The sequence below is a fragment of the Etheostoma spectabile genome, unplaced genomic scaffold (genome assembly GCF_008692095.1).
Source record: "Etheostoma spectabile isolate EspeVRDwgs_2016 unplaced genomic scaffold, UIUC_Espe_1.0 scaffold270, whole genome shotgun sequence".
Lineage (NCBI taxonomy): Eukaryota > Metazoa > Chordata > Actinopteri > Perciformes > Percidae > Etheostoma > Etheostoma spectabile.
The window spans coordinates 784,940-796,725 of record NW_022605574.1 but is presented as its reverse complement, the minus strand read 5'-3'; the positions used below and the strand labels follow the sequence as shown (position 1 = coordinate 796,725).

At 41.1% G+C, this 11,786-nt stretch overlaps 1 protein-coding gene and 1 long non-coding RNA gene across 3 annotated transcripts in view; both read right to left on the bottom strand.

The window, feature by feature from the left end:
* LOC116685786 (CUB and zona pellucida-like domain-containing protein 1) overlaps positions 1 to 4,829 on the bottom strand; it is an 8,815-nt gene extending 3,986 nt beyond the window's left edge. For both annotated transcript variants that reach the window (XM_032510726.1, XM_032510725.1), the window contains exons 1-5: positions 4,733 to 4,829; positions 3,959 to 4,100; positions 3,690 to 3,833; positions 2,494 to 2,557; positions 783 to 841 (exon numbers count right to left, since the gene is read on the bottom strand). In XM_032510726.1, the coding sequence (XP_032366617.1) occupies positions 783 to 819 (37 nt within the window). In that variant the 5' untranslated portion in view covers positions 820 to 841; positions 2,494 to 2,557; positions 3,690 to 3,833; positions 3,959 to 4,100; positions 4,733 to 4,829. The remainder of the gene's footprint in view (positions 1 to 782; positions 842 to 2,493; positions 2,558 to 3,689; positions 3,834 to 3,958; positions 4,101 to 4,732) is intronic.
* Positions 4,830 to 10,053: 5,224 nt separating this feature from the next.
* LOC116685804 (uncharacterized) overlaps positions 10,054 to 11,786 on the bottom strand; it is a 3,811-nt gene continuing 2,078 nt past the window's right edge. The window contains exons 2-3 of the long non-coding RNA XR_004331051.1: positions 10,467 to 10,475; positions 10,054 to 10,152 (exon numbers count right to left, since the gene is read on the bottom strand). This is a non-coding gene — a long non-coding RNA (uncharacterized LOC116685804). The remainder of the gene's footprint in view (positions 10,153 to 10,466; positions 10,476 to 11,786) is intronic.

The window sequence follows — 11,786 nt, the reverse complement described above, 5'->3', positions numbered from 1 at the left end:
TAATCATCAATAATGTGGATATAATGACTAAGTGGGTAAAGGATAATAATAGAACAGCTACAACAGTCTGGTGAGTTCAGGAAATGACATCACGTTACTGTAATGCAGCCTTTAAAACCAGAAAAGACACTTACGTCACATTATAATATCCAAAATCTAAGACGATATCTGGTCTCACATCACGATATCGATGTAATATCCATATATTGCCCAGCTCTATATTGATATACTGTATATATATATTTAATGTTGCTATTTCCGTGTTGTAACTAGGAGATTTTTCAAAGCTAGCACGTGTAAGATTTCAGAAATCTGTTAAAGTTTTTTTTGTCTGTGTAACGTTATCCCTAATGTGATGTCTTGTAAACAACCCGTGTAACTCCTAGTATTATGTTACCTTTCATATTTATCCTGTTGATTTGATATGTGTCATTTTAGTTTTTATTTATCTTTCCTTTTCCATCAGTATTTTACTTTCTCTCTACTTTGATTGGAGTATGCAGTGGAGAGTGCCCAGATTAAGACCCTCTGAGGGTTCGTTGCATCTCTCCATCAAATCTTTTATTGATTATGTGTATATTAATCTGTGCTATTTGTATATGTGTAAACCAATAAACTAAACTACGTAAGCAAACGGGTGTTTATCAGCCAATACTCCAGCCATGCAGCCAATATTTGGCACCATCATATCATTTAGTATGTTATATATTTGTTAAAATATTCACCTTTAGAGCTGCAGTTTAACTACAAGATGTTAACACTGATGAAGGTCTTAGACTCACCTTGCTCCTTCCGGATGTCAACCAGAACGCACCTCATCTCGGACTGATAGACCCCGGACCTGAAAGGCATCAGCGAACACGGATTTAAAACTTTAAAGTCGTCCTAACCCTCGCAGCGATCTCAGTTAAATGTAATTAATGAAAGTAATTCAAAGAGCTGAGCATTTCTGTTTGAAAAGGCAGAAGCTATCAGGCTTCGTATTGAATGAATGTGAATTATTAGACGGTTCCTGCTGTAGCTAGAGTCCTCACTAAGACCAGGAAAGTTTCATCACTCCAGTTCTGAAGTCTTTACTCTGGCTCCCGGTCCCTCATATAAATCAATAAACGGTTTAGGGCCAAAATACATTTCTGATCTGCTAGTAAACTATGAACCCCCAGACCTCTCAGGTGGTTCTGGGAAGGAACTGCTTGCTGTCCCAGAGTCAGGACTAAACAAGGGGGGTGGGTGGACAGCTTCATTTTTATTCTCTCTATCGGAACACTCCCAGAACCTGCGGTCCGCTGCTACTCTCAGTTCTTTTAATCAAGGCTGGAAACCTTTCTTTTATAATTTTTGCCTTTCTTTAAATAATTGTTCTTTTTATACTGAAGTTGTATTTTGAAACTGTGAAAATCTGTATAAGCATGTAAGAAAATAAATGGAAGACTGGTGGGTACGGCCTGTTTCTGGAACGGCAAGGATAGCGGCGGGGGGGGGGGGTTACGCGTATAGAGCCACGGCTTATACATTGTCCCATGCTACAGCCTAAAATCTCGTATGTACTGCTCTTAAATTTTTAATTTCTCATACTGCACTGTAACTTATTCTTGCATTTTACTGTTTTTAATGTTGTTGTTTTTTGCGAACTTAATTTACTAATTTATAGATGTTCAATTGACATAGAAGAAACGACAAAGATATATAAATATGCATACAACCTATAACCAACCACCAAGGCTCAAACAAAACAGAACAGAGGAAAGAAAAAGAAATAGAGTAAACTAATTGAATAAATAAAGAGAAAAGAGGTGGCTACACACAGTTCCTGAACCCTCCCTTCCACGCTCCGACCGGGAACATCATGCAGCATCACACCACATGTACCTTATACGATCGATGGCAAAGGAGAGTTACATCAGTGAGAGGGATCATTTTCAACAAATTCTACAAAGGGGGCCCAGGTTTGGCGTATCTTTTCCGTAAATTATTCTGATTATATCTCAACTTCTCTAATGCAGAGCAAAGACTACCTCTTTGACCCAGTGTCTAAACCAGGGAGGGTTCACACACTTCCAGTGTTAAATAATTTGTCCCCGGGGTAGAAGTGTAGTAAATGCTGCAGCGTTTGCCTGGAGATCCGTAAACTTCTTCTGATGGGAATACCTCGAAAATAGCAACTGCTGGATCAGGATCCACTGATCTATCTCAAATGCAGGAGACCGCTTCAAAGACCCTCGCCCAGAAGTTGTCAAGTGAATTGCAAGACCAGAACATGTGACCCAGTTTAGCTGGACTGTGACCACACCTGTTTTTAATGTTTTTAATCGTTTTCCATAAAGCACTTTGAATTGCCCGTTTGCGAAATTGTGCTACACAAATAAAGATGCCTTGGTTGTTTTTTTTGTTCACGTAGCTTTCTACCTTCAATCTCTCAGGATCAGTTGAAACAAGCGCATACGCACTCTTCCTTCTGACTAAAGAATGTATTTAAAAAGAAAGGTTACTCACTGTAGGATGGGGTGGGGTGGTAATGGTAACTTTGGTTGTGGTTGGGAGAGGCGTTCCACTGGCTCTGTGAAATGAGTCAAAAGTGAAATCACGCTTTCACACACACATGCCGTGCGTATTAGTCCTATCATAAAGGAATGACTCATACAAATTATTATTCACACAGTTAGAAGTTTTACAGTTGGCATACCTGGCTAAATTTTTGAAAAGCACAATTATTATACAATGCAAAAATAATTGACAAACATTAACGAAATATTCCTGTATAGAAAGGGGCTCTATTAAAGGCGAGGGTCTTCAACACGGGTCCAGGACCCCTGGAAAATTAAAAAGTCAACATAACCACAACATATTATAGCAAATAGATCACCACTGATGATAGGCTAACTGGCCTGTAGTCACTAAGGTCCACAGATTCGTTCCTCCTGAAAAAGCAGGACCCCTGGCTTTTTACTAACAAACAGGGACTTATAGGGGGGGGGGTGGATAACCCTCGTGATGTCCCTCCCGTCAAAATTGAAAATTGAACTCTTTTGGGCCGCTTTTATCAAATTTTCAACTTTTCTTACGTTTTTGTCCTTTTATCAACACTTTGACGCTTTTTTCAGTTTTTTCACTTGTTTTGACATTTAACACTACGTAACACTGATTTATTAACTTTAGTTTTACAGTTATTATTGGATTTTAGGGTCACTAAACCATTTGTGAGAAATTATACTAATTTTGAGTTAGAAAAGCAGAAATTAGGAATTATTGAGACTAAAATTAAAGGAATGATGGATTGAGATAATCACAGACTGGAATATGTCAACTTTTACTCAATACTATTTCAAAAACACTTACCTTTGTTTTACAATGCTATAAAAATGAATAGAACACCCCAAATTAATGAAAGTAGAGATTTGTACTTGCCAAAGAGCGTGTGTTGGAATCAATCATGTTATTTTGGGGAAATTAAAAAGAACACTGATATAGGAAAAGGGTCAAGTTTGACCAGGACAACATGAGGGTTGAAGAAGTGTAAACTTCTTCTCACTGCTTGAGCATGTGACCCAATCATCACTTGTTGTCATGCATGATCTTTAGGCTTTCTATTGTGTGTAATGTCATTATTTTCTAAATGACCATCTCATCTCTTCCTTCTCCACCGTCTAGAAATACAATCTCTCAATCAAGCACTCAAAGCAAAGCCTCACCCGGTCACTGATTCGACAGCAAAGCATATTGGGTAATGATCCCCCAGGTCATCCACCTTAGGCGACCACCTGATGACGAACTCGTCATATGCGGTCCTGTGCTTGGTGATGTTCATTGGCCCGCTGATGATGATCCCATGTATTCTGTATGAAAACAAAACAGAGAGAGCAGAGATTTCCTCTTAGGGCTGATGTTAAACTTACTTGTTGAAACGATGAGAAGGTTTCGCCGCCACAAGGCTACACCGATGACGTCGGTTCTCACTTACGTTGCGTATGCAGCGTGTGCTTTGACTCTGATCTCCACTTCCTTGTTGATCTCTGCCTGGACGCGAGCTCCATTTGCAGGTGTAGGGTGCACAAACTGAGGCAAGTAGAGTCCCTCCTGACATGAGGGAGCAGGTGGGTCCACTGGAGTTGAAAAAAAACAAAATTAATTTTCAAATTCCAAAGTGCAAAAGGTAATCAATAGGTTACATGAGAAACACACTACACTGTCTGTGGGTCAAACCTTAAAGCTGTCGCAGAAGTGTTAGTGTCATCATCCATTAAAGAAAAATATCTGCTGTAACTTCAGGCCTGTAGCTGACACTACAGCATTTGGGTATTTTTCCTGAAATTGGGGTTGGTCACTGACTCGCTATGGTCCAGTAAAAACAATTATCTCCTAATGTCATGATTTTTGTTTTAGATGATCTTAAGTGTTCCTTCACAGTTTAGAAAATGTTCCTATACTCTCAGGCTAAATAAATTTGCTTTGAACTTTGCGCCCATAACTGCCACTAACAGCGTTCATGGTCAATAGGACCACTTCAAAGATTTTGTTCACGTTATCACACTAGGAAAATGGGATCCAGGTTGAAAATAAAACAATTACCTTAAATATTCTCAAAGATGGCGTTTAGCTGCCAACACCACACATTAAGGTTGCGCCAGAGCTGCAGCATGCAGGAATGAAGGCGGTGCGCAACAGGTTATGTCATGTGTGGATTGGCTCATAAAATGGCGGCAGAACAAATGAGGACAGTAAAACCTGACCTCACCAAGTACGGAGAACTGCAATGGTAGTTTACTGAGAGAGGAGTGGTGGCCTGCAGTTTCTGGGTGCCAGGGACGTGTTCCCCCAGCCCCAGAGGTTTGGTCCGGACTGTTTTGGGGTTGTATGTTGGGGTGCGGATGTAGTATACCACCGCCCACTTGGAGTTGTGGTGGGGCGTATTTGGGTTGGAATAGTGTAGTGTGGGGGCTGTATAACCCACCAGCCCCATGGAGTTGTGGGGGGGTTTGGCTGTATTTGGTATGATATGTATTGTGGGTGGGGCTCTGTATTACCACCACCCCATGAAGTTGTGGGTGGGCTGTATTGGGTAGGATATGTAGTTGCGGGGTGGGGTCGGTATTATACCACCAGCCCATGAAGTTGTGGTGGGGGCTGTATTTGGAGGTATTGGAGTTGGCTGGTGGGCTGTATTATACCACCCGTCCCATTGAGTTGTGGGTGGGGCTGTATTGGGTATGGATATGTAGTTGCGGGTGGGGCTGTATATACCACCACCATTGAGTTGTGGTGGGCAGTATTTGGGTATGGATATGTAGTTGTGGGTGGGGCTGTATTATACCCCCCGCCCCATGATTGTGTGGTTGGGGCTTTAGTATACCACGAGCCCCATGGATTTGTGGGTCCGGCTGTGGTTGTGAGTGGATATGTAGTTGAGGGTGGGTCTGTGGTAGACCACCAGCTCCACCATGGGGGTGTGGTTGGTTCTACAGTTGTGGGTCCGGCTGTAGGGGACTTGTCTCTTTCTCCTTGCTGTCAGTGGAGCCCGGGAGTCTCGGCCCCCATCAGTGTAGGCCAGAGTGATGTGCCTTTGCGGGAAGTCCTCCACCACCAACTCAAATCCGTAAGCACTGGGGTCGGCGTTGGAGTTGAGGTAGTGTAATGAGCAAGAAGCCCTAACAACGTGACATTTAGTAGTCAGGTGAGGCAAAGCATGTCAGGTATTATTCAATGTATTAGAAATTTTTTCACTCACTCATCTAAGATAAAGCCTGGGGTGTGCTACTGCGTTCACCGCCCTCGACTGACTTCCATATCTGCATCGAACTCTGTCGCCATCGGGGTCAAAGGACATCAGCCTGTATTCCGGGCAGTTCTGGGGAACACTTGAATAGACACGCAACATCAGTATCTTCTACTGAAGGATATTTCACACAAAAGGGCCCAGTCAGCAATGTAAGAAGTAATACAAATGACATGACATGCAGTCAGGTAAATGTGTTGTCTGTTTCAACAGGACAAATTAAATATAAAAATGTACGAGATCCAGGTAGAGTGAACACCTTATGTCATTTAGACGGAGCCTTTTTTCAATAAATAGATGACGGTAAACCACTCATTTATGTGGATGAACCCCCATGGCATACCTGCTTGTACTACCCACTGGGGCTGCATTAAGAAGGAACATTCCCACTGCTTATTTAACATAATGATCCCAAAATCCATTCATTAATGTGCTTAAGCAGTATTTACAAATACTTAAAGGTTAGCACAGTCTGGACAACAGAGTAACATTTCACATATAAAGATGAAGCCGATGTCGGTGTGACCTCTCTCTGTGGGTTGACGTTCTCAAAATGCCCGCACCATGGAAAACACAACTAACTTTGAGTGGTAGCCACGCCCCTGAAAATCTCAAGTTGGAGGAAAATTTGGATGTGCAACAAGGCAGGCCTGCTTGGTCTTTGAGATAGGATGTAAAGATTCATAAAGTGTAGTCCCCTACTGGGAACTTTTGGGAGTGATTGGGGGATTGCTGTGGACCACGCCTACACCCTACATACATTGGTGAGAGCCATGATGGTTAACCATGTATGTATCGCTAATTTAAATAGTCTCACATTACGTATTGTGGTAAAACAGTACCCTTCATGAAATATTGGATGTGGCGTTGCTTCAGGGAGGAAGTCTAAGTTCCTTCCGGCGATACAATTTTTGCAAGAGCCACAGTTGCTACGATTATGTGGGTTCTCCTGTCCCAGTCCCCGAATCATCTGGGGTGAGCCAGACAGTACTCCATGTCTGGGAGACTGCAGGGACTTACCGTAGTGAAACGGTTTAGAATGGCAATGTCAGGTTGAGTGGTTGGGTTCTCCGTTGTCAGATCCCCCGATCCAAAATCCACTGAAGTCAGGATCATCCAACTAGAACGCCATTACGAGGGAAATCCAACAACAGCTGTTCTGCCTCTGTGATGATGTGAAAACAACACTTGTAAAACACTGACTCACTTAAAGGTCTGCCCATATTGTAAAATGTAATATTTTATGTATTTAAAAAAATTAAAGCAGTGTTGAGGTGCCATTTAAATATGTAATATTGTATGCGTCACAACAAGCAAACTGTATCTATAGAGCAGTGCCGTGGCAGTGCAAGCATGTAAATGTGTTCTCGTGATGAAGCCAAATCAGAACTTGAACCTGAAAATTGAGCTTAATGTTGGACCTTAGCACTGTCACGTGAAAAAGGATGATGATCCACCCAGACTGTGTTACAACAGCAACAACAAGCAATCCTGATATTAAGTGAAAGGAAGTCTCCCCTCATTTTTAAACAGGCGGCGGTCAGTTGGAGCTTTCTCTACTGACTGTTTGTCGGTTTTCACCCCATTCCCGTTATATGTGGGGGGCGTTTGGTGCTCCGGTCAGCACGGCGATACTGTTGGATGCTGTGATTGCCGCTACGGCAGGTTGCCGTTGAAACAATACCAGGAAGTGGGTCGACACCCATCCAAAGGCTCCCCGGTTGCGAAGTCCACCTTGCGGAAAGATTCACATCACATTTACTCAAAAACAGCAACAACACATGTTAAAGGACATATCTTTTTCATCAAAAGAGGTATTCTATAGACACGCTGGTGTTCTTGAGGAAAAAAGTCATAGAAACAACTACTGTAGGGTTGAAACTAGGGTTCAAATAAGAACCATTCACCAGCACATTTTGGTAAAATATTCATTTGATTTGTAGATTTGCTTCACTCACCAGCCCACATAATCAATGGTTATCTATTGAGTGGCTGGTTACATTTTAATATTTAGCCTACTAGCCATTTGGCTGAAGGGTGAAAAATTTTAAACTCTGGCTGAAAAATGTTCTAAAGTCGAAACATCATACGTCATAAATTAAGACTCACACTCAGGGATGATGAAATATGGATGTAGAGTTGCTTTACATGTTGTGCCAAAATCCCACGCTAAAGTATGCTAGGCCACTCATGTGGACACTCCTACATATATAATATCGTCAATAGATGGATAGATTGCCTTTATTATTGGACTCACGGTCCATAAAAATAACAAGAACAACAAAAACATACAGATACACAAGACAGACACCAATTAAATAAGACAGCTATACCAATAATCCCATGAGGGGGACTGGTATCGCAAAGCACTGGACCTCGGGTCAATCAGATGAGAAATGACAGTCAATGTCGGGCATCTCCATATTTTGTCATTTTATTTTTTTGTAAATGCATGCTATTGCTCAATCAATCGATCACATTTTATTTAAGGTGTAAAATCCCCATTAAAAATGGTCTCAGTGCACTTTACAATTAAAAAACACAAAAATAACAGACAGCAACAAACCAATTGAACAGCAATTAAAGCAGCAATGATAAACAATGCAAAACCAATAAAACAATAACCAAATAATGATCTCCCTTATGTCCGTCTGTGAATTTGACAAATGTTTAAACAGCGATGAGGCAATTTCGTATGACTTTGTCTAAGTGCTAAATATAACGTTATTTAAAAAAAATTATTTCCTGAAAAACAACATTTTCAGGTATCCAAGGTTTCCATCTGACAGCGGCGATATGTAAAATAATCCCCAAGCACTAACGATAAGTAACTTGCCCTGACACTTGGAGTTGTAAACATAGTTTTACTTTTTCAGAACAGTCCTCAATAGGCCCTGGGCAAAGAATAATTACAAAATAAATACATTTATTTAATATAGCACCTGTTACCGACAAAGTCACAAAGTGTTAAAAAAAATAAGACCCATTGACAAATTAAAAGTCAAATGTAATAGGCAAAAAGAATTAAATAATGAAATAATAACAACAAACAGATTTTAAATAGTGATACACTGATGATATTTAGCTTATGTCGCCCTTACCTTCTATATGTACTCAAGATGCACAATTCCATTTTATTTTTTAGAAATAGCAAAACCACGATATGATAGACTTTTGATATCTAATCAAGTATCCGAAACCAATAATTAAAATAATAAAAGAATTAAATGAAGATTTCCCAGTTCCCCTGTAACATACCAGGAAAACCCACCACACATCATCTGTAATGCACATATCATTAAAAGTTGGGTCCCCACTCACTTTAAACGTCCCATCTGGGTTTCTCCTTATGGTTTGAGGTAGCGTCTAAGAAGGTAACGCATGCCCACTCCCAAGGTGAAGTGAGGTCGAGGCCGGACAGGTACAAAACCGCGGAGGACACAGGTGGGCAGCAGAACGTGTATGTCAACACCATGGAGCGCTCCTCACTACACAGTCATCTAGCCCAACACTCATATTGCTGACCTAGGCCTACAACGCACCTGCAGCATCTTTTATCGTGCCCTGAAAGGCTGTCAGGAGGTCCTCCCAGTTTATACCACAGCTGCACACGATGTTCACAACTTGGCCACCTGCAAAACTAGTTTTTATGAATAATAGACATGATTGAAAGCATTGATACCGTAACGGCTTATTTAAAACGCCACAACATGCGATGACAAAGACTTACTGTTCTCACTGAAGGTTAAAATGAAACCGAAGCGCACTTATTTTGTGTGGGGCTGCAACCAAAAACTCTTCATTGTCAAAGGATCGTGGTGGATCTAGAGAATGTAGCATGGGGTGGCAAAGGGGAAGACTACTACGCCCTGTGCCCTGCAGCCCCCTGCTACGCCCTCAACTGGTACATTGGTTGTTTTTAGTCATAGTTCAATCATCTAACTGTTACTATATTGCCATTGTTCATCACCAGCTGCTATAATTCTTATGTGTCATGTTTGTGTGCATATGTGTATCGTCATGAGCTCCTGCATTGCTTTCTTCTGAGGTCCATGCAATCTCTTGAAAATGTGGCAATGCAATATAAATACACATCATGACAACATGATAAGAATAGAAATACAACGTTATAAGACAGAAACTTAACATACACTATCATTACAGACACAACTCATTCAAAATAAGAAAACACACACATAATACACACGTTAAAAAATAGAGTGCTGTCATAAAAATGCTTAATATAACAATGTTTTACTATCAGGATTTAGCACCCCGTAGAGCGTGCGCCCCGTGTGGGCTGAGTCCTTTGCAGCGGTCCGGGTTGGAATCTGACCTGCAGCTCTTTGCTGAATGTCGTCCCCCACTCTCTCCCACTGTCACTCTGAAATAAAGGAAAAAAAGCCCCTAAAAATAACCTTTAATTAGATAACCCTTAGTAAATGAACCCATTGTGATACTGCAATTGTAACAACATCAATCAGATATCCTGCAGGACAATAACAGGCCTTCCTCCTCCCGGAGGAACCAGCTTTTCTACATCTCTCATCACCGTGACTGTATGGTATGCCGTGAAGGCGTGTTGCTTCTGTTGTTCCTCTCAGCAGCATCACCCCCCCCCCCCCTTTATTTCACTTTCAACTTTGCTCAGGTCAAAAGATCAGACTGTGTTGTCGTAGCAACCACTGCCTGTCACCTGTCAATCCTCCTTTGCCTTTCGTGTGATGGTATCGCTGAGTTGAGCTCATTTCATTTTTTTTTCTCTGTTTGTACTTTTCTGTTCCCTGTATCTGTCTTCTATTGTCTGCAAAGTGACCTTGAGTGTTTAGAAAGGCACTGTTAAATAAAATGTATTATTATTATCATTATTACTATTATTATTATTATTATTATTATTATTATTATTATTATATCTCATGGACAGATTTGGTTTCTGTTCTGTGTAACTTTCTGTTTTATTAATTAACCTTTAATTTCTTTAAAAAAAATAGATATTTCTTTGATTAGGACGATCAAATAAATAGTAATATTATTTAATAATAATTATACTCTTTGTTGATCTCATATGGGGAAATTACAATTTCCACTTTGTTATTTACACACTACACACAGGCCTGAAATACACACATGCTCTGAGCCTGAGCGGTTGAAGGGGTTCAATGCCTTGCTCAGACCAGTGGCGGAGGCGGATGAATGCATCGTGCCAGTACTTACCTCGCTACCAGTCCACTCTTACATTGGTCCATACGGAGACTTAACCTGCAACCTCCGGCTCCACCCCTCGCCCTACAGACTCAGCTACTGACACAAAAGTACATTTGTTACGTACATACGTTATAGCTTACGTGCATTTAAGAATTAATCCCCCTTTCGTTACCATGGATACCACTCGGCCAGCCGTGCTTATCACCTACTTAATGAACCTTCAATATCCAATGTAAACAATCTCAGAATTAATTAGCAAAATGTGGTGTCAACATAAACACAGCACTCTCAAGATGGAGAGCAAAGTTCACTTAAAACTGATATTTTCACCCTGGAAGCGCTGGTTCGTCCCTCCGAGTATCTTATCTCAACTGGGCTCCTTTTCCTGATGTTACTGTCATTTGCTGCATGACACTCCATTTTTCTGGCTGAACTCCTCTACCACGGCCCCTTCAATTAAACTTGTACAACTGTACATCACAGATTGAGGTCGTTGTAAGAAGTAGCCCTTACATGATGCGGTGTGATATTCGATTTCCACACTTGGTAGTGTTTCATGACGCTGTAGCGGTCCCTTGACGTCACCCGCTTTTAAGTTTCTTTTTATCGCTCTTTACACTTTGTTACCCGAGTTCTGCCTTTTGTTCCCATCATAATTACTACGCCCACTAGAGGCCATCACAGTTTGGATCGTATGGCCGCCAACCAAGCTGGTGCATGACAACTTCCTTGTTTTTAAAAATGGATTCATCACATAGATTCACAGTCCAGATTCTATTCTTTTACATTTTAAATGGAAAAGTTTTAAGTT